Genomic DNA, 22392 nt, shown 5'->3' with positions numbered 1-22392 from the left:
ACAAAGATGGATTTTCCCCGACATGCCCTCGGAGGGAGCGTGGCTCTGCCAACACCCTAACTTTGGACTTCCACTTCCAGAATTGGAAGGGAATAATGTCATTGTTTGAAGCCACCAGGTTGGTGGTAATTTGTTACACGGCCCTAGGAAACTAGTACAAACACTTAGCCGGCGGCCAAGAAGGGGCTTGTAGCAATGGTAGCCTGTTGGCTGAACTCAGTGGTTCTCAAGCCTTTTTAAGTCATGGAAGCGTAGGTGAGAGACAGCCCGACGTGGAGCCAGCACATCACACAGAATGCGAGCAGCCTCAGGAGCAGCAGTCGAGCAGGGGCTCCAAACCCCGGCTCCGCCACCTCTACCTGTGGGACCCGGAACAAGCCTCCTAATCTCTCCGATCTCCAGTTTCCTGTCAGTAAAGCAGGAGCAAAAATAGTACCTGCTTCAGAACTTGCAATGAGGCTCCAATGAGATCACGCGTTGAAAGTGCGAAGCCCCGTGCCTGGCAAGTTGGAAGTATTTGTTAAACCCTCGCCACGAACCACTGGTAGCAGCGTTTTTATAACAGGCGCGGGTGACTCCAGTCTGGTTAGAGCACAGCCCCTCGCCCTGCTTTAGAACCAGCAGGCGAGGCCGCTTGACGATCAGATTCACACGTCCCATCCAGCAAAATGCTGTACGTTGTGCAGAAACTGCAGCTCTCCCGAAAGAAAAATGGATTTGCTCCCTCCTAATAACTGTATTCAGTGAAAGAATAGCTTTTCTTGAGGAACAAAAGCCTGTGACATTCTCTACATCTTTGGAACAAAATTGGCTTCTTTACAACTTGATATGTCTTTTTTAAAGTATCGAACATGTTACTTACCAAGAGATGTGTTACAGCAGACTCTCTTTTAAACAAGGTCTTCCTGGGCAGGAAGGCTGTAAAAGCAAACACGGAATGAAGCCACAACCCACTGGTGGCTGCAGAAGTCCTGGGTGGGGTCGAGACCTCAATTTTCTTATTGAATTTCAGTCCAAATGGTGCGTCCACTGCAAAGAGCAATGAACTTGTATTATATAACGCAGACTGGCAGGACGACTGCAGCGGCTCAACTGCCAGAGGCAAACCGCACGGCCCGCAGAAGGCGCTGGGAAAACCTTGGCGGAGGAAGTCAATGAATGAATGCCTTACCACTTCTCTGCCAAGGAAATGAGATGTTCTCACTGGGAGGCTTAGAGACTAAGGAGAATGTCGCTCCCAGTGTGCGCTCCTTCCCTGGGCTGTATGCTGAAATGTCCATCCTGGGTCCCACACCAGACCTGCCGAATCAGAACCACTGGGCAAGGGAGGTGTCCTGGGTGATTCTTACCCACCTGGCATCAGACAGCCCTGGGTTCGAATCTGGCTCTGCCTCTCCCCAGCTGTGTCGGTGGGGAAGCCAGCTAACCCCTCTGGGCCTCAGTTTCCCTAACTCCACAGTGGAGAGAACGGTAAGTTTTACCTTGCTTTGTCCTTCGGAGGCCCTGTCTCTTCTGCGAGTGACACTGATCATTACTACAAGGAGGGTCTGACCACTGCCAGACACAGCGCCTGCTGAACTACCCCATGTGGACTGCTTCCTCTAGAATTTTGAAAATTCATAAGCACCATGTGTAGCACAGAAATGTCGCTTAAGAGGTGCTGGCTGGGGTGTTAGGCATTGTCCTGAGTGGAAGCTGCTCTAATGCTAATCAGCTGTGTGACCCTGGGCAGGTCAGCTGAGTGCTCTGAGCCTCAGTTTCCCTCACTGGGAATGTGGTGAAAACATCCATCAGACAGGGCAGCCTAAGGAGAAGGGAAATGACACACTGTGTGTGAAAGTGCTTATGAGCACTAAATGCTTAACACTAGACAGTCCCACTCCTGTGCATCTATCCGGAGGAAGTTCTCCTTCAAAAAACCACAAGCACCCCAGTGTTTCTAGCATCACTATGTGTAAGACCTGGAAGCAATCTAAATGTCCAATGACAGATGACTGGATAAAGAAGTTGTGATACACACACACACTGGAATACTACTCAGCCATAAAAAGAATAAAATAATGCCATGTGCAGCAACATGGATGGACCTGGAGATCATCACACTAAGTCAAGTAAGCCAGAAAGAGAAAGGAAAATACCACATGCTATCACTTATATGTGGAATCTTTAAAAAAAACTGAGACAAATGAACTTATTTACAAAACAGAAAGAGACTCACAGACATAGAAAACAAACTTATGGTTACCGGCAGAAAGAGGGTAGAAGGGATAAATTGGGAGTTCGAGATTTGCAGATTTGCAGAAATATAACATAGATAAACAACACGTTTCTACCGTGTAGCAGAGGGAACTGTATTCAATACCTTAAAATGACCCATAATAAAAAGGAATACATGTGTGTATATGTATGACTGAACTATTATGCTGTACACCAGACATTGACACAACATGGTAAACTGACTAAACTTTAATTAAAAAAAAAAATAAAGCTAGAAATGTATGCTTTGAAGGGACCTGAGTTGTGGAGCTGTGCCTTTTCGACGTTTCTCTTCTATCCAAATACAAATTGTATGTTGACTGAGCATGAAGTCTATTTTTCAGTCTTTCTCACACAGCATATTGATAGCAAGGTCTTTAGAAGTGCTTTTGAAACCTTCTTTACAGAGTTTCTAAATATGTGTAGGAAAAAATTAAAATTTGAAAAAAAAAAAAAGACACTGAACTGAATCCTAGATAAAATCAACATCTTTTTCCCTAGAATATCATCTGTGGTTGATTCCGCTCAGGACGTCGGAATGGGGACAAAGGTAAGCATGGAGGGACTGACAGCCTTCGCCATGGAAACAGGCAGGTGCCCTCCCAGGCCAGCTGCTCAGTCAGGATTGTCTCGGTCAATCGCATAAGCAGGACTGGACTGCCCGCCTCTGGACAGCCCAGCCGCTCAGGCTAGGGGACAAATGCTGTCCAATCAGCACATGGATGTAAAATCTCAAGGTCAGTACAGGTGTTACCTCTGGTTGGGGCATCTATGCCCCAGGCTCCTCCAGGCCCTCAGAAGGCCCAGCCACAGCCTCTGATGAAGACTTGCAGGAGGGCAGGCCCTGCTGTCAGTATAGAAGGAAGTCAAGCTGTAAAGTGCCCTTCACCAGCCACTGTGTCATCACTCAGCGGCCTCCCCTCCAGCACCACTGTCACACGGGTCATCTGTATGTTTGCCCAAGTGTTTGGATGCACCCTCATTCCCTCGCTTCAGGGCAGCCATGTGCCCGGAAGCTTCTCCCTCCATCCCCTTGTCCTGCTAAAACAACGAAAAATCAACCAAAAGGAGAATTTACCTGTCGTCTTAAAGTGAGAGCTCTCCACACTGGGCCACATCATAGGGGGCAAGTCCTAAAATAATTCAAAAGACACAAAGGCATGAATGAAGACATGCTTGTAATAAGTGGTCAAAGTCACTTTTATAAAGGAGATGAGTTGCATCTCTTCTATCCAGAATCTGATGTAAATTTTTCCAAGTTGAGCACAGATTTGAGCTCTGTGCTTTGAGAGCTCAGATTACATAGCTTCATCTCTGGGCACTGTCCAGGGAGGCAGCACTGAGCCATGGAAATTCCATATAATCAGACAGACCTGGGTTTGCACCCCAGTTGCTTTTCACTAACCCTGTGATGCTGGGGGAACCTCAGGCTCTGAATTTCCCTGCAAGTTTTCATGGAGGAGCACGTAAAACACTAGCCTGAGGACCCGGAGAACTGGATTCTAGCTGGAACCATTTACTCGCTGTGTGTCCTTGCCCAAGTCTCACAACCTCTGCAAGCCTCAGATCCCTCCTCTGAAAAGTGTGGACCTCGAAGCCTCCTCCTAGCTTGCTTCACCTCATCCAATGATGAAAACTTGTCCAAACGGGACCCAGCCAACCCCTCCACTCCACCTTGGTGCAGTACTGAGCCCTGGAAAGGCCCAGACCCCTCCACCACAAAATGGCAATAATAACAGTAATCATCATCACCATTAGGATGCCGTGGCTAGGGCCCTTGAAATGGGCCCGGCCCAGCACCGTGCACTCCAGGTGAATTACCAGTGATCTTCGTGATAACCCAGTGGCGTGTCATCCTCATTTTATGATAAAGTCTCACAACTCACTCCAGGTCCCACAGGTAGTAGGTGGTGGAGACTAGCCTTGAACCCAGACAACCTGGTTCTGGACGTGCTGGATCTACGTAATGGAAGGGGAAAGGATGCACACAGGCAGGGAAGATGGTGAGAGCTCAGGGGGATGCTCAGGCCTGGCTTTGGGTCTGGTTCCGATGCCGATTCACGTGGCCGATGTTTAGAGGGGGTCAGACATTGTGGAAAGCACGAGATTCTGTGGGATTGAAAGGGAATTTCTGCGCTACTGTGTTTGTCTGCTTAGAAAGCTTTCCCCACGGCCTTGCTCGTGGTCTGAGCAAGCCTGTCCCCTTGGCCACAGAGTGGCTGTGCTCTGGCCGGATCCTCACAGGCCCCCAGTCCCTGGACTGTCCCCAGCCAAGGCCACTCTGCTGGGCTGACGAAAGCAGCTTTCCCAGCTGCATGACCAGGCCCATCCACAGGGCTGGAACACGACACCCGCTGCTGGAGGGACGCAGATGGAGTGACGGGACACACAGGTGAGGACACAGGCCTAGGGTGAGAACAAGGAGGAGGAGGGTGCAGCTAAACCCAGCCAGTCATGCCCTGAACCCACCCAGGACTCCCAGTTTACGGAGCCAGAGTTTGGATCTCAGCTCGTTCATATGGTGCTTCTGGGATGGGCAGCCTGAAGAATCCTATTTAAAAGAGTGAATTCTCCTACAGAGTACTATGCAGCTGCTAAAAAGGAAGAAGTGGTATGATCCAGCAAGTCCCCTTCCAGGGTGTACTGCACTTTTTTAAAACTTTGAATAAATAAGTATATAAATAAATATATAGAATAACTTAATGATACATAATATTTATAATATTAATAACATAATAAAATATTGCATATTATATGATATAAATAATATAATATAAAATATTATATAAGACATGACATAAATAACAATAAAAATAAAATTAAATAACGTAGTAACATATTACATAAGAAATAAGAAATAATTCCTAATGTATCAATACATAGTAAAATAAAAATAATATATAATATGTGTAATCATAGTAATAAATAAATAGATAAATAAATAAACACAAGTTCACATTTTCCTGCTGCCCTGACACCCCCACGATCAGATCATGAGCCCCCTCCCAGATGCCCAGCGGCACCAGGGTGAGAAGGCGGGTCCGGCCACAAGCTCCCCTTCCTGCCCTCTTGACTGCTGGTCTCATAACGAAGGCACCAGGGAAACACCCTTCTGCCCTTTGCTTACACACTCCCCTGACCCCCGATAAAGGCGCCGGCCCACAGGTCCTCCAGCTGCCTCCACTCCTGGCTGAGCAACCCCCAGCCCCGCCCTGGCCCCGGGTGTAGTATGCCTTAGGCGTGGTGGATGTAATCAATCTTCCACTTTCGTGCGCCTCTTCGGGGTGTTACTCTGTCTCCACACCTGACTGATCATCAAAACACCCCATTTAAGCTACATGATTATTCCTTACAGCATGTAGGGACTTACCCAAAAGGTCTGAAAGCAGGGCCACAAAGAGCTATTTGTACATTCATGTTCACAGCAGCATTATTCACAAAAGACAAAAGGTGTAAGCAACCTAGGATAGATGGATAAGCAAAAGTGGTCCAGGCATACAAGGGACTATGATTCAGCCTTAAAAAGGAAGGAAATCTTGTCACCTGCTGTAGCAAGGATGAAACCTGAGGACACCAGGCCAAGAGAAATAAGCCAGTCACAAAAAGACAGAGTGTATGACTCCGCTTGCGGGAGGTCTGTCAAATTCAGAGACAGAGATAGGATGGCGGCTGCCAGGGACTGGGGGAGGTGGGATGGGGGATTGTTGATTAAGGGGGACAGAGCTTCAGTTTCACAAGATGAAAAGAGCTCTGGAGATGCGAGTGCAGGACTGTGAATGTATTTACCGGTGCTAAACTACACGCCTAAAAACGGTTACCGTGGTCAATTTTGTGATGTGCATTTTACCACACTTACAAACATGAATAAGCAAATAAACAAATGTGGCAGATCTATGTTTACCTAGAGGAAACTCTAACATATGTCAAGTGAAGTCAGTAGGTTGAAAAATTATGACTAATATGATGCTGTTTAAGAAAAATGGCATTTTTATACATTGAATATATTAGCATACATTTACAATTATATATTATGTATTTATCTCACGTACTTTTCATATAAATCACATTTGTTTATAGTTACTTTATTATATATACTTATGTGTTTATGTATTTAATAATTTGGAAGATGTATATAGATATTTAATAACATATTTAATACTAGTTATACATTTAATAAATAATTACATATTTAACAGTATAAAATATAATATCATATATCATAACTTATTTTTAAAAGCCTAGCAAGGTGTACGCTGAAGTGTTAGCCTTGGGGACCTTGGGGAACGAGGGTGTGAGCAGCCAGCGGCTGGAGACTCCCTTGCCTGCAGGCCACCCGTATTGCTTCATTTCTGGCAGGAGGAGAATCACACCCATGCGTCATTGCAACAACAATAATAACAAAGACTAAGTGATGGTGTCAGGTAGTTAGATAAGTGGGGGCACCGGGCAGATAGGTGGAGGTCAGGGAGGATGGTCTGGAGGATGGCAGTATGCCTACCTTCAGCATAAAGGAACTTTTACTTCCACTAAATGAGTGCCAGCAAGAAACTGGTTAGAACCCGAAAGCCCTCACTGTGCAGTAGCGTTGAGGACCTAACCGGACATGACCTAATGCTCACTGTAATGTAATTAGCATGGCGGTTTGGGCCCCCTTGTGGGCTTTCCTATGTGCATCATGGGTAAGGACATGCACCAAACGGGACGATCATGACCAAGCACTCCAGGGGCAAGAGCTGCCAATCAACCAAGAGACCACCTCTAAGCGAGGGTACAAGACAGGGGGCCAAACAAAGACCACTGCCGTCGGCCCCTGGATCAGCCCGCACCCCGTTCTTGGAGGCGTACTCCTCCTTTGCTAAGAAAACCTTTAAAATCTTTTGCTCCTGTCTGAATTCTTCTCTTTCAGGTAAGACAAAAACTGAGGTCTTTTTCCTTCCTCTTTTAGGGTAACAATGGGAGTCATGCCTGTTCCTTTGGGGTCTCCCAGGTCCCTCATGCCCAATGCAAACGTTGTCCCCAAGTCCTTCTGGAACAGGTGTGTGTGGCCAGGACAACCACTAGTCTATAGTCTTCCACAAGGTAGAAAGAGGTGCCTCTTCTTCAGAAGAAGAATGCTGCGTGTCAGACACTGATGTGGATGGAATATGTTTTTGCTGCCATCTGGCAGGAAAAAAATCTTAAGAACATCCATCCAGGCTGCTCCTTCTAACACAGTGACCTCCTTCTAACAAGTACAGTGCAGGCTGGTTTCATGGTGGAGAAATGCTAGTCCAGTCAAGAGTTCAAGGTCAACACCAACAGTAATGAATCAGGTTGCTAGCACATACTCAGACAAATCCCAGCAGATGGCACCCTACAAAATCCCTGACCAGTCCTCCTCCAGACTGCCAAGGTCATCAAAACAAGAAAGTCTGAGGAACTGTCCCGGCCGAGAGGCGCCTACATGGGATGCGTGTCCTGGATGGGACCCTGGGACAGAGGACGTTGGGCAAAAAAAAAAAAACTAAGGAAATCCAAATAAACTATGGACTTTCACAATAATATATCAATTATATCAATCAGTTAGACCATTAACTGCAATAAATGTACTTTACTAATGTAAGATGTTAATAATAAAGGAAACTGTGTGCATTGGAGGGGATACATATGAATTTTCTTTACCATGTGTACAATTTTTCTAATATCTAAAACTGTTCTAAAAACTGAAATCTGTTAACAAAAAAACAAACACCTAAAATTCATTTGTGAGGTCTCTGGGGTGAACGGTGGCGCCATGGTGCACCCCGCCCCCACACAACCATCCACCTGTGCCGCCCCTGCCCCTGGAACTTTCCATCCATTTTTTCACCCAGCATTTTACGCACAGCAGGCTCTGTGCTAGGCACCACGTGGTGAGCAAAGCAGACGCTGCCCAGACCCCCAGAGGGACAAAGGCCTCCTTCCCGACATTAGGTTCTACTCGAGGGGGAGGGGCAGGATCCCAGGTTCCCAGGGAGCCCCCTGGTGGCCCTAGTGCCAGGGACACTTGGCTGTGGCTCCCTGAGGTCTCACAAGTTCCTAGCGGTCACTAGCTTGAGGGTGCCTCTCCGGGGGCTCCTTGGCCACCGTGAGCCGCCTGCTCCCACAGAGACCATGCCAGCCGCCAGTCAACATCATCCTCCAGTGTCCAGCCTTCCCCTCCTGGTGATCCCTCTCTCCAGGGTGACACAGCTCCTGACAAGGTCACCATAACGTCTACAAGGCCTCATGTCATGGCCAGGTCTCCACTCTTACTGCACACGACTCACCACCAGCAGCCCTGGATGTGTGAGTGTCTTAGCATCCCACGGCTGCCGTAACAAACCACCACAGACCGAGTGGCTTAAAACCAACACACGTTTATTACTGTACTGTTCTGGAAGTCACGAGTCCAACGTGGCTCTCACTGTGTTAAAATCAAAGTGTCTGCAGGGCTGCATTCTGGGAGAGCCTCTTCCAGCCTTAGAGGCAGCCTGCACTCCTAACTTATGGCCCTTCCTCTATCTTCAAAGCCAGCAGCAGCAGGTTGAGGCCTCACATTGGATCCCTCTGACCTTCTAATCTCACATCTCTTTCTGACTCTCTCCTGCCTCCTTCTTCCACTTGTAAGGACCCTTGGGATTACACTGGGACCACCAGGATAACCCAGGGTAACCTCCCTGTGATAAGGTCAGCTGATTAGCAGCCTCCATCTGCAACGTTTGTCTCCCTTTGCCCTGTGATGTGACACGTTCCCAGGCTCCAGGGGTCAGGAGGTAGGGGAGCCGTTGTGCTGCCTATTGCGAGCCCCTCTCCCTGAAGCACCTTCCTCCCTTGACCTGTGGGTCACAGCCTCGGTTTCCTTCCTGCAAAATCAGCCACACTTTCTCATCTCCTTTGTTCGATCGATCTTTTCTTCTTCCTGGCCTGGCCCAGCCCAGGCGCTCTCCAGGGCCCTGTCCAAAGACCTCAGTCTTCCCAATCAATACTTACCCCCAGGGAACTCAGCCAGGCCCTCCGGGGTTAAAGGCATGTACCCTGACCACTCCCCGGTATAGCAGCTCTCCAGCTCAGATTTCTCCCCCAGATCCAGACTCACTCACCCACCACCCTCCTGTGCACCCCTACCTCCATGCCTCACAGGCCTGTCAAACTCAACAGGACCAAATAAGAATTCCTGGCTGCCTCCCCGAGGCTTCCACATATTAGTTAATGGTATCTCTGTTCTTCCATCTGCTGAAGCCCAAGTCCTTGGTTTCATCCTTGACTTCTCTTTCTCTCTCTCAACTCACATTCAATCCCAGCACACTCCCCCGGCTCTGCCTTCACAATACACCCCAAATTCAACAACTTCTCGGCAGCTCTCTCCACGAATCTCCCTGGTCCTCTTCATCTCCACTGTCTGCCTGGTCCCCTACCTGCCTCCTCTCTCGGTTTTTACTTCTACCTCTGTCCTCTGTCCTCACACCTGCCACAGGGATGCTTTAAAAAGACGACTCAGAGCCGGTCACTTTTCTGCTCAAAACCCATCCCTGGCTTCCATCTAATTCAAAATAACAACCAGTCTTAAACATGACCCACCGGGCCTCCTGATCTGGCCCCTCCTTACCCTCTGGCCTCAGCACTTCCCCCTCCCCTCCCCCCACCCCACCCTCTGCCCCTACCACACCAGCTTCCTGGCTGGTCCTGGACCCCACGAAGCACATCCTTTTGTCCTCACTGCCATCTCACTCTGAAATGCTTTTCTCGAAGCAGCACCCAAGCCCCTCCATCATTCCATCCAGGGCTCTGCTCACCTGTCAGCTCCTCAAAGCATCCTCCACGACCACCCCGTCTGGACCAAGGCCCTCTCTCTCAGCCCACTTTGCCCGACGCATTTCTCTCCACAGCCTGAACCACAACTGCCACACTACAGGTTAATGCCGTTAGCGTCTTCCTCCTGCCCCGCGAGTGCAGGTTCCTTAAGAACAGAGACTGCCTGTTCTCTTCTATCTCAAGCACCCAGAAGAGAGTCTGGGACACACAGGGCCTTCCATAAACACTCAGAAACCTCTTGTCTACTCAACCCTTCACTGCTTCTCTCCTTGCAAGGAGTTTCCAATAGGACTTCCTGCAACCCTGGCAACGCTCTATGGTCTGGGCTGTCCAATACGGCAGCTGCCAGCACACGGGGCCTTGGAGGACCTGAAACAGCGTGGCCAGGGCTCCTGTATTGGTCATAGCATTTTTAGAACATCTGGGAGATGGCTGTAACTGGCTATTGGCTCCCCCTTTGCAGGAGAGGATAGATAATATGTTGACATGAGCATATGTGTTCTGGTGTTCAAAGCACTGTCTTGAAGAGCCTAGCAACAAATATTCACCAGAAAGGACTGGCACTGGCTTCCCAAAGGAAAGAACCGGACAGGCCCCCTGGACTTTAGTCTTCTCATCAGCAAAATGGGCCAGATACTTTCCACCTCACTGGACAGGAGTAGGTGAAAGGACTTTGTGAAAATATTCAGTCGTGAGCTTTATAAAAGCTCAGTAAATTGACAGAGTATTATTATTTTGCCTTGTCTACTGAAAATCTAACAATAATAGAAAGTGAGGGGAAATTTCATTTAAGAGACCTAAAAAACCTCTAGCAAGTGTAGCAGGTACTGGGGCTAAAGGTAGAGAACTCAACAGGACAAGAGGAGCCAGGCCCTCGGGGAGGGCTGGGAGGGAGGACCCTGGGGAAGCGATGGGCCAGATCGCTGGACAGATGTTCCCGGGAACAGAAGCCTGGGTTTGTTACAGGGGTCAGGGTGCAAGGTGTGTAAGCAGGGGAGGGAAGCAGTCAGGTGTACGCCCTGGACAAGTCACCTAGAGGCCTGGGGAAATGGATGGAAAAAAGCACAAATTAGAGGGTGGGGGCGACCCATAGGAACCAACCTCAAAGGCCAGAGGCTGAGGGGTGGGGAGTGAACCTAGGGATGCAGTGGAGGAGGGGGAGGGGCAGGTATCAGAGCTGATTAAGAGGAAAAGGCAGTAGGACTGGTGACCAGTTTTGGGTGGAGGAGGAGGGGAAATCTAGGGTGACAGCCAGAGCTCTGAGCCTTCCCAGTAAGGGACCACAGAGGCAGGGGCAGGGTGAAGGGGAAAGAGGTTAAATCTGCAGTCACATAGAACTCCGGCCAACAGTCCAGCTGTTTTTTGTCAGCCGCTACACTCTGGTGGGGCACTGACCTGTGTAAGCTGCTCAACACGCATGAACTCCTCTAAACTCTCACCTTGACCCTCCAGGGGAGGCCCTGCGGTGGCTTACAGATCAGGGTACCGAGGTACAAGAAGCGAAGCGACCTGCCCGAGGTCACAGAGCCCTCGGGCTGCAGAGCGGGCTCGAACCGGCCGCCAACAAAGTCCAAGCCCGCAGTTGCCACATCGCTGTCTCCGCCCAACCGGGGAGTTTTCCGGCCCAAAGCGGGATCCACTAAGGAACATGCGACGCATCCTCGGATCCCGCCCTCCCTTTCGGGTAATTTCCCCACCCGACGGGGCCTCCCCGCCCCCGGTGTGGGTGAAGCCAAAACGCCCGAGTCAGACCTGAGATGGGGGGGCCGGCGCTCCTCACCTGCGCGCTGCGCTCGGGCCCCGCCCCGGGAGCCGCGGGGGCACCCGCGGGAGGCTGCGCGCCGAGGGGGCGCCGGAAGGGGCCTGGGCCCGCGGCGGGCCGTCCTCGGTCCTCGGGCTCCGCGAGCAGCGCCGAGGCGGCGGCCAGGAGGCCCCCAGCCAGCACCCACGTGGCGCGCCCCCGGGTGCCCATCTCCCGCCGGGGACCAGCGACCCCCAAATTCGCGGGTACAGGCGGAGTCGGGGCAGCTTCCGGACCCCAGGCCCGCCCCGCCGCCGAGCATGCTCAGTGCGAGCCTCCGCGGAAAGTTTTCTGGAACAGACTCCGGCCTCTGGGCTTGGCGGGCCCGGAGGCGGCCCGGGACCGAGACGGACGCGGGAGGGAGGGAGCGAGGCTGGCGCGGCCGCACTTCGGTTTGCTCGCGCCCCATCCGGGGACACTCCCAAAATCAGATCGGGTGACTCCTGCTCCCAAAGACTTTAGGGGCTCCCAGTGCCTCTCCAGTACTGCCTTCTCAGTTCTCTGAGTCTCAACTCAGACTCACCTCTTCCAGCAAGCCTTCCTTGAGACACACCGGGCTGAATCGCGCATCTCCCCAGGCCCACCAGCCCCCGATTAAATAACTGAGAAACTTTTGGAGAGGCAGTGCCGCGTGTCCTGGAGGGCCCTGAGGGTACAGAACAGCGAGCAGCTGGGCTGGGAGGGAAACTGGAAGCTCAGATGCCAGAGAGAAAGGCCACTTTTCGTGTCCTGTTGGGTTCAGTTCAACCCAGTCAGGTTCCCACTGCCTGAGCCCTTGCTATGGCTTCGCCCCTGCACCTGCCCAAGAACCTACCCCCACCCTGGGAGCGGGAGGGTGGAGGAGAGCAGGGAGTCAGTCCGGGCACTGTGAGACCTCTCTGCAGAACCTGGCCTCCTGAGCCAGGAGGCAGCAGCTCCGCAAACTCCCTGAACTCTCCATAGGGTAGGGCTGTCAGTCCCCTGGGCCCACAGTGACAGCTGACACCTCTTCAGCCTCCTGCACGGGGCCTGTTATACTGTCGGCAGCCTCAGGCCAGGAAGCCTGGCACCTATCGGCCTTTTTTTCCCCTGTCCCTCCAAGGACAGGCCTTCTCTGACTCCCTGACTCAACAGGGACAAGATGATGGGATTTGGGAATCTGAGAACTTATTAGCCAAGCTTTCCATGTGGGGTACACTGGGGGTACTAAGCAGTGGGCCAGGAGTGAGATAATTGCTGGAGCACGAATTCTATTAGTGAGTAGTTTAAAGGATGGTTTCGATATTCAAACGGCTTTATAATAAAGAAAAATGCAAAGAACACTACATTTTTAAAACTGAAGCCTGAGCATCCAAAGAAATCGCTGTCATAAAGTAAGAACTTCAGGTTACTGCCCTCATACACATTCCCCGGAGCCTTGAAGATGTGCCTAAGGAAACATCTAAGAAGCACAGTGTGGCAGAGAGTGTGAAGCCAGACAAACACAGGTGTGAGTGCATCTATCTGTCCCACTTCCTACCACCAGACTGAGTCAGCCGTTCTCCTCTCTAGTTATCAGCTTCTTCATCTATAAAGAGTAAATCTATGTGATGTTCTCATCTTGCCAACTTGGAAGAGTTGCTGAGGAAATGATTGAAAAAAAAAAAAAACCCAGAAACTTGAGCTGGACGTCCAGTTTAAGAACACAAAAACCCTCTCTGTTGAAACAGATCCCCATGCTCTGGCCCTTGTAGGAAATTAAGCTCCAAATGGTAGGAGGGTGTGTGTGTGTGTGTGTGTGTGTGTGTGTGTGTGTGTGTGTGTGTGTGTGTGTGTGTGTGTGTGTGTGTGTGTGTGTGTGTGTGTGTGTGTGTGTGTGTGTGTGTGTGTGTACGCCAGGACCCAGAACAAGAGCTTGCATCAGTAAATTTGCTAAAAGACAGAAGAGATGCTGAACTCATCTGACTATCTCCCCACAGAGCCGTCAGCTCCTCACTGCCTGGGCCTTGTCTGATTGGTCACTGGCCTGATGCTGGTTCAAACAGTAGGTTCTGTGTAAATGCTGAGTGAAGGAATGACCCGGCAGTGTCTCCAGCAGGGGCTGGGTGTAACAGTCTCCAAATGCATTGTCTTAGGAGAAAGCAGTGACTATCCCTGGAAAAAAAAAGTATTAAAACAGGAGTTTTTCAGGCAAACAAGTTTACAGGCTGTGTGGCCCAAGGATGGCCAATCAGTAGAGGTCAGCAGTAAGGCTGAGTCAGACCTGATTGGGTCACTTAGCTCTGACCCTGAGCATGGGTGCATAAATGGTACCCATCTCAGAAGGCTGTGAAGAAAGGGGGGTGGGGGGAGTAGGGACACGGCAAAACTCAGTTGTAGAATGCGTGTGTTTAATCCCCAGTACCTCCATTAAAAATAAATAAATAAGCCCAATTATCTCCTCTCCCCAAAATTAAAAAAAATTTTTTTTTTAAAGTTACTCAGGTCGTCAGGCTAACAGCTTAACAAAGCGTAAGCACGCAACTTAACTGAGCAACGCCCTCCTCCGTAGCTGGGGTTCCCTTCCCCGCTGGAAGTCAAGAAGCCGATGCAAAACAAGACTCCTGCCCGAAGGCCCTCCTCGCTGAGAAGCGCCCCTCGCCGCGGGGCATGCTCAGTGGAAAGGCAGGGCTGGGGCGGGGGTGGCTCAAAGTTTGGGCGGCGGGTCCAGGCTCCGCCCTGCGCGGGGCCGCGCTGGGCAGGGGGAGAGGAGCGGGAGGAAGGAGGCTGCGCAGGCCGGAGAAGTCGGCGGAGCGCGCCCCGCGCCCCTGGCCCACGGTGGGGGGCCCTATCCGGCGTCGCGGGCCTGGCGGGGATGGTGCCCCGGGCGGCAGGCCCGGGCAGCGCGCGGCGGCGGGCAGGATGCGGCGGGCGGGCCGCCTGAGCGCCCCCGATGGCCCGCGGTGCGGCGACCTGCGGGAGCGACGCGCGGCTGCTGCTGGGCCGGGACGCGGTGCGGCCGGCGCCCGCCCTGCTGGCCCCCGCCGTGCTGCTGGGCGCCGCGCTCGGCCTCGGCCTCGGCCTCTGGCTGGGCTGCCGCGCCGCCCGCCCGCGGCCTCGGCACCAGGTAGGCCGGGGTGTGGGGGTGCACGCGGCGCGGTCCTCCTCGGCTCTGGGGTCCGGGCTCTGGGGTCCGGGCTCCAGCCCCGGCTCTGCGTCCACTTGAGCGTGTTCGCGGGCATCGTGCGCAATGGGCCCTGTGCGGCAGGGTTCCCCGGGTGCTCCAGAGGCGGCTGGAGACTGTGATTTCAGAGGGAAGCGGCCAAATGAGGGAAGGCTGTGGCTTGGGGTACCCCAGAGGTGTCTGCACCATCCAACAGCGCTGGATGACGTTAGCCCCTGAACGCCCGGGAGCCTGTCTCCTCGTCTGTAACAGCAAGGATTTGGACTGGTGGGTCCCGCTCAGCGCGGTGGACAGGAGGACTGGGGATTCCCACCCCTGGGTGCCCGTTCTGCTTCCTTGCTGTGTGGATCACCCAGCTAGCCCCTCAGGAGCCCCCGCTGCTACATCAGCATGCGCTCAACACTTACCCAAAAGTTTGCTGAGCACCTTCTACTGCCTGCCACTAGGCTTAGACGCCCCATCAATGTGCGGGGAAGACCCTGCGCCTGCCCCTGGAGGTTCACAGCCTTCAGAGGGAGACAGAGATGGACAGATTCCAAGTAAACGTTTTATTATAACAGCCTGATGAGTTCTGTGATGGGGAAATGAAAAATACTAGCATTTATTGAATGCTGGCTGTATGCCAGGCACTGACCCTCTACCTGAATGATCTCACTGAATCTCCAAGACAGCTTTGTGAGCTTGTGCTATTAATGTCCCCATTTTTCAGATGAGGAAACTGAGGCACAGAGAAGTTAAAATAACTTGCCAAAAGGATAGGTGTGTGTCTAACCCCAAAGCCACCATACTGGAGGTGGAGGGAATGGGTCACAGGTGGCCACCTGACGGAATTAACGGATGCTTCATACAGCTGTTGTAGAATCAGATGTTGTGTGGAGATGTGGAGCATCCGACAGTCATTCGATCAACGGTGATATGATCAGTGTTTTAGGACCCTGCAGCTTTGACCTCATAGAAGCAGAAAGTGTGGTGGGATCTGGGATAAGGTAATATGGTCTTGTTCCCCTACTCCTGGCCCACGTGAGAAGGAGATGAACCCAGCAATGGTAAGCCAGGCTCTCTCACCTGGCAGGTGACTTCCGGAGTTTGTGCGACATAGGTTGAAACTAACCACGTGCAAGGTGCTTGTAGGTAGGTTTGAGGTTGTCGCATCCTGCTGGTGATTGAGACAGGCTCCTTGTGTGAAGAGGGAAGTAACACGTCAGAGTCTTTCCTGGGTGCCAGGCCCCGGGCCAGGTGCTTGTGGGCATTTGCTTCTGGATCCTCACTCCAAGCCTCTGCGTGTTGACTGTCGTTATCCTCATTTTCCAGTGAGGACATCAAGGCTCTGGAAGGCTGTTCTTTGTCCAGGGGCACACAAGGGGTGAGCAGGGGGGGTAGACTTCAAGCCCAGCCTGTCTGAACCCCTAAGTCAGAGCTTTTAACCACCTGCTACCTGCTGAAGCGGCACGTGGTATCTGTCTTAGTCTGTTCAGGCTGTGATAATAAAAATACCATAAACTAGGTAGATTTTGAACAGCAGAAACTTATTTCTCACAGTTCTGGGAGCTGGAAGTCCAAGGTCAGGGTGCCAGCATGCTGGGCTCTGGCGAAAGTCCTCTTCCAGGTTGCAGAAAGCTGACTTCTCTCTGTGTCTTCGCAAGTCAGAAGGGGCAGTGGAGATTGCAGGGGCCTCTTCTATCAGGGCAGTAATCCCATTCATGAGGACCTCACCCTCACGACCTGATCACCTTCCAGAGACTCCACCTCCCAATACCATTGCGTCGAGGATTAGGATTTCAACATAAGAAGCCAGCCGGGGTGGGGTGGGGTGGGGACAGCGGGACACAAACATTCAGACTTTAGTGGTAGCCCAGAGGCTCACAAGCTGCCTGGGTTTGCACAGCTGGTCCGTAACAGCTACACTAGTCCAGCTGAAGGTGGTGGTGGCTCAGACTAGGCTTGTAGCCATGAGGGGGGTCTCTGGCTCAAGGGTGGGGCTGGTGGGATTTTCTGATGGTGTGGATGTGACCTTGGCAACTCTTTTTTCCTACGTATCCTCCTTTATTTCATCTCCTGCCTCTAGTCTCCATTTACAAAATGTACATCCAACAATATGACTGTCCTGGTTAAAAAGCTCCACTGGCTCCTGGTTGCCCACTCAAGCTCATGTCCGTTTTCCCAGCATGGTGCATCAGGTGGCTTACCGTCCCCGGGGCATCCAGCCACCCAGAGTCCCCTTGGTCCCCAGATGCCTCTGCACTTGTGCTCATCTGTTCTCTGCCAGCCGAAACCTTTCTCGTCCTCTTGTCCTCTCGTCCCGCTCATCCTTCAGGACCCAGAGAGAAATCCACGTAGGAAAGTGTCCCAACCCTCAGGCTAGATCAAGCACTTCCTCTCTCATGGGTCCTGGACACTCTGTCCTCCTCTGGTCCAAGTCACCCAGCTCCCAATTCTATCTTGGACCACTTTCCTTTTGCGGTTTTTGTTTTATTTTATTAGTTTTCTTTATTTCATCATTGAAACGTTTTTTTGACATCAAAGTGACACATGCATGTAATTTAAAATGTTCACCCCACCCATTTCCCACTTCTGCGAAGCCACCTTGTTCAATTCTTGTTCAGCTGGCTATTTTGGTCATTTACTTTCCATTTCTGAATAACTTGTTTACATGGCTGCTTGACTTCCCACTATGGAAGTGGGGAGTGATTTTGCTTTCTTTTCTCCCCTCCTTCATATTTATATCCCCCTCCCACTGTCCACCACTGCAACCTCCACCTCCCTGTGTGGTTATAGGGTAATTTTGGTTAAATCAGTATTTGGTGTTTTCATTATTCCAATTTTGTAAACTTAATTCACTGGAAGTCAAGGATTAGCTGTAATTATGGTTACTTTCTTTTTTTTGCACAATATTTTGTTTTCTCTGAAATTAATAATTACCCAGTTTTTTCATTTCCTTAGATTCTATATACTTACTGTTCATTTCACAATAAACTCTCCCCTATTCGTCTACATCTCCTCTTAAGACATTAGGTATTTGATCAGTTTTATCTTTTAGAAAAACTTCTCTTCCAAAAAGCTTCTGACCTCTCCCATCTCAGCTGGGTTGCGTCTAGACCATTGCTGCACTCAGTGTGGACCAGACCTGCAGCATCAGCATCCCCTGGGAACTTGTTAGAAATACTAGTTCTTGGGCCCCACCCCAGACTCACCGATGAGAATCTCTGGAGGTGAGTCCAGCAAGCTGAGTTTAACAAGCTCTCCCGTGACCTTTCTGTTCCTGAATTTCGAGAAGCAGCCGCTGTAGGCTTTTGCTGCCACCACTGGGACTTCTCAGGGCCACTGGGTGGAAACTTCTGCACCTCTCTCCTGGGATGGACCCTCTTTCAGGATCCCCTCCACTGTCTTTCTTGGGTAATTTCCTTATTCAGCTGCAGCACATCCTCTAGTAGCTTTCTGAGAAAAAGATGAATAGAAGTTCTTTTGAGAATTTCTGTGTCTGAAAATATCTATGTTCTTCTGTCTTTATACTTAATTCTCCAGGTTGAAAATAATCTTTCTGCAGAATTTTGAACATTTTTCACTATCTTAGAGCTTCCATTGTTGATGTTAAGAAATTGGGTTGTGTTTTGATCCTTAATACTTTGCATGGAATCTTTTTTTTTTTCTTTTGCTCCTCTGTAGAATCTTAAAAGACTCTGGCTTTGCTCCCAGTATGTGAAGTGTACCAGGGTGGGTCTTGGTGGTAGTCGAATGCTGTCCATTGTACTGTGCATTCTGTTTTTGTTCTAGAAACTCATTTTCTTGATTCTTTGATGACTCTTTTCCTTTTAAATGTTCTGTTGCTTCTTTCAGGAACTCCTATCAGTTTTTGGCTGAGTTGGGCCTCTGAAGTTTTCTTTCTGCTTGTTTTCCATCTCCTTACATTTTTACACTGTTTCCTGGGAGACTTTTCTCAACTTTATACTTGTAATGAGTTTTTCACATTTTTAATTTTCAAGAGTTCTTATTTGTCCTCAGAACATTCTATGTTTACACTATCCTGTTCTTATTTTGTGAATGTGGTATCTCTTCTTATCTCTCTGAGGACATTACTTTTGTTCGTTTTCAGTTTTCTTGGACACATTGGGGGTCCATGCAGTGTCTATTTCCTGCTTGCTTTTTCCTTTTGTTTGTTTTGGGGTTTGTCTTTCATATTGGAGTCTGTCCTCAAATGGCTGGTGACCCTTGACCTCCTGGTCCTTTTTAACTGGGGAGCAGAAACCTGATTCTCCCCCACAAGGTGAATGAGGTTTTTCTCCTGGAGTCTTTACTGTAGGGTGATGTGACTGAGTTCTTCCCTGCAGACGCCTTGGACTGGTCAGCTACAACCACCAAACAAACAACCCTTAAATCTCTGGCTTCATCATCTAACCCTGTCTACCTCACCCCAGACGGCTCCAGCCACATGGACTTCCCTGGACGTGCCAAGCATGCCCCTGCCTCAGGGCCTTTGCACCTGCTGTGCCCTTGCCCTGGAATGCTTGTTCCTGAGATACCTGAATGGCTTACTTGCTTTCTCACTTCCTTCAAGTTTTTTTTTTTTCAAATGCCGCCTTGTCCAAGAGGCCCTCCCCTCGCATCACTCTCCATTCCCCCATCTTCTGTTAGTTTTCCCTATAGTACCAGCACTTACCGCCTCTGACATACTATATATTTATTTCTTTGTTTGCTTATGCCTGTCTTCTGTCTCTAGAATGTAAAATCCCTGAAGGCAGGGGCTTTACTCATTTTGTTCATTACTCTATTCCCAGCAATAGAATAACGCTTGGCACTGAATAGATGCTCTGTGGCAGTTGCTGCTTAACAGAGTGACAAACTGGTGATATTTCTTCATACCCAGAAGCAGCCAGTGGCCAAGGAGAGGTTTGAGAAGTGTCTCTGGCATAATAGGATTTTAAATACAGTTGATAATTCTGCAAGTGATTTTACAGAACAGATACGGAAGCATTGCTCCTGTGGGAGACGCAGGGTGGGGCTTCTATAAGATTATGGTCATAACCTTTTCGTTAATCCATCAATACGTAACCTTGTTTTATATGTATTTCTGTTGAAAGACACCTTATTTAACGTATTGTTGATTCATTAACCTTGAACTCATGCCAGCAGCACTGTAACACACGCCCAAACAGAGCCAGTTAACACATGCATTTTCTCCATAAAGCACATTGCAGCCTTCTTGTGCTTAGAAACACTAGACAGCACTTCAGCACACTTCAGGGGTCATTTTAAACAACAAAATCATCCACAAAAAGCACAGAGATGTGAAAAAGGAATGGCACTAAATCGAACTTGGAAAGGACGCTTGCTTGCAGGATGGGCTGAAAACAAGAAGGCAGAACCAGAGCATTGCCTTGTTCAAACTCAGCTGGAAATCGCATGTTGGGCAACTCAAAGTTTTGACAGTTCTGCTCATGTCCAGGAATGACCACAGCAGCTCACAAGTGCTGATTTGGGGGTGGCCAAAAGTTATAGCAGGTAGGCAAACTTGCCAATACAGAGTCCACAAATAATGAGGATCGACTATAGTTCACCCTAGAGACCATCCTATAGTTCAAGGTTACCTAAAGTATTTTCTTAAAAATCATGCAATGCCATTATTGGAAATAACAAGAGTATTAATATGTTTGGGTCATTCTCCATGTTGAGCTGTTACCCTGTCCCCGCCCCAGAAGGCGCTCACAGGCTTCCAGGGGTGGCGGGGGTGGGGGGTAGATTCGGGCACCAACTCAGAAGAACAATGGAATGAGCTTCGTTCCAAGTATTGCCCCCAGGCCCTGAGGACACACTGAGATGGGGCTTTGGGGGGTTTCTCAGGAAGGGGACACCTGGACAGTCTTGAAGGATGTAGCTGACCACAGGTGGGCATGGGAGCACTGCACAGAGAGGTCCAGGCACTGGCCTGGAGATGAGCAGACATGACTGTTGGGGGTGGGGGCTGATGGCTAAAGTTGCAATGACCCCATGTTGACGATTCAATGTGCTCTCCCATCCTGCCCCGCCTTTGGATTTTAGAAAGACGACACTCAGAGCCTACTCAAGAATTTGGAGTCTAACGTACAGACCCCGTCGGAAACTGGCTCCCCATCCCAGAGGAGGAAGAGAGAAGTGCCGACGTCCAAGGACGAGGAGGCTCTGGATGTAAGCTGGGTGTCGGGGGTGTTGGAGGAGGTTCCTATTGGGTGTCCCTGTGTCCTACCTGCATGGCGTCCAGACAACCCACTGGCATCTCATGTCCCAACAGGCTTCTTTTGGGGGTGTAATTTACATGTAATAAAATGCACGGATTTGAAGTGGACAGTTTGATGAATGAGAAATGTTTCCACCTTTGTAACCAAGACCCCAATCAGGAATGTTCCTAACTCTGGAAAGTTCTCTAGCGCCCCTTCCACAGGCAGCCGCTGTTGTGATTTCCATCTCCAAGACTGGTTTTGCTCTTCTCAAAGCTTCTGTAAATGCCAGCATATGCTTCCTTGTGCCTGCTTGTCCGTGTCCTTGTTTCACTCATCAGTGATTCTTTGACTCGCTCCATCCACTGTGGGAATGTGCACACAGTGTGGGGTTTCTGGGAACGTTTGTGTATAAGTTTGTTTCATTCTTTGTTTTATTTCTTTTAAGTTAAAATCTAGAATGGGACTTCTGGGCCTCTGAAGGCGATATTAAAAGGTAGCTGGCCCCTGTACCTTCCTTATGGTCCCCTCTGCTCTGTCCAGCCTGAGCCGGTTCCTAGGGCGTCACCTCCTGTGTGAGCTCCATGGGTGAGGAGGGGTTTCCTCCAGAGATGTGTTATTCCCGGTCACTTCCTGGCCCCTGAAAGTATCACAGACAACCGTCAGTCTGCCTCAATTGTCCAAAGGTGAATACAGGTATCTAGGTAGGTAGGTAGAGAGAAAGAGGGAGAGAGATGCTGGGAAAAGGGGAAAGATTGAGCTAAGTTTCTTGTTTAGCACCTGCTGAATTCCAGGCATTTTCACGTGTGTCATTTTTAAGTGATGTGAACACGCACGTGAGTTGTTTTCATGCAGTCCTCTCAGCACCCCATGGCCTGGCTTATACACCCATTGTCCAGATGAGGAAGCCAAGACTCAGGGAGCTCAGTCACTGTCCCGAGTCCCGTGGCTGAGATTTGGACCTGGGTCCAGTCAGCCCCTGCCCGGGAGGGCAGCCCTCCCCACCGCCTACCGCCTCTGACATTTCAGTCCTGGTCTGCAGCCTCTGCTTACCACGGGCGGAAAGTGGGCTGGGTGTTTTAAAACGAATTTCACAAGGAAGTTTGAAATCAGTAAGGGAAGCTTCTAGCGATCTGAAAAATCATTTTCGACAGTCATCTGCTGCTGCTGCTTCGCAAGGATTCTGGAGACAGGGCTTCCCTTGCCCACACTGG

General features: G+C 50.2%; 2 protein-coding genes across 18 annotated transcripts in view; one reads left to right on the top strand and one right to left on the bottom strand.

Moving 5' to 3' along the window:
- The window catches only part of EVC2 (EvC ciliary complex subunit 2), a 122425-nt gene extending 107970 nt beyond the window's left edge, over positions 1–14455 (bottom strand). For 2 of the 8 annotated variants that reach the window (XM_032493800.1, XM_032493765.1), the window contains exons 1-3: positions 11849–12455; positions 3335–3389; positions 863–1029 (exon numbers count right to left, since the gene is read on the bottom strand). In XM_032493800.1, the coding sequence (XP_032349691.1) occupies positions 863–1029; positions 3335–3389; positions 11849–12040 (414 nt within the window). In that variant the 5' untranslated portion in view covers positions 12041–12455. Of the gene's footprint in view, positions 1–862; positions 1030–3334; positions 3390–11820; positions 12460–14356 lie in introns of those variants that run through there. The other 6 variants (XM_032493802.1, XM_032493801.1, XM_032493773.1 and 3 more) reach the window with 6 other exon arrangements.
- Positions 14456–14518: 63 nt separating this feature from the next.
- The window catches only part of EVC (EvC ciliary complex subunit 1), a 68077-nt gene continuing 60203 nt past the window's right edge, over positions 14519–22392 (top strand). For 3 of the 10 annotated variants that reach the window (XM_032493833.1, XM_032493816.1, XM_032493812.1), the window contains exons 1-2: positions 14521–14933; positions 21024–21149. In XM_032493833.1, the coding sequence (XP_032349724.1) occupies positions 14760–14933; positions 21024–21149 (300 nt within the window). In that variant the 5' untranslated portion in view covers positions 14521–14759. Of the gene's footprint in view, positions 14934–21023; positions 21150–22392 lie in introns of all 10 variants that reach the window. The other 7 variants (XM_032493834.1, XM_032493819.1, XM_032493840.1 and 4 more) reach the window with 6 other exon arrangements.

This window comes from Camelus ferus, chromosome 2 (genome assembly GCF_009834535.1).
Source record: "Camelus ferus isolate YT-003-E chromosome 2, BCGSAC_Cfer_1.0, whole genome shotgun sequence".
Taxonomy (NCBI): Eukaryota; Metazoa; Chordata; class Mammalia; order Artiodactyla; family Camelidae; genus Camelus; species Camelus ferus.
The sequence above is the reverse complement of the archived record's forward strand: the minus strand, read 5'-3'. Positions and strand labels throughout refer to the sequence as shown.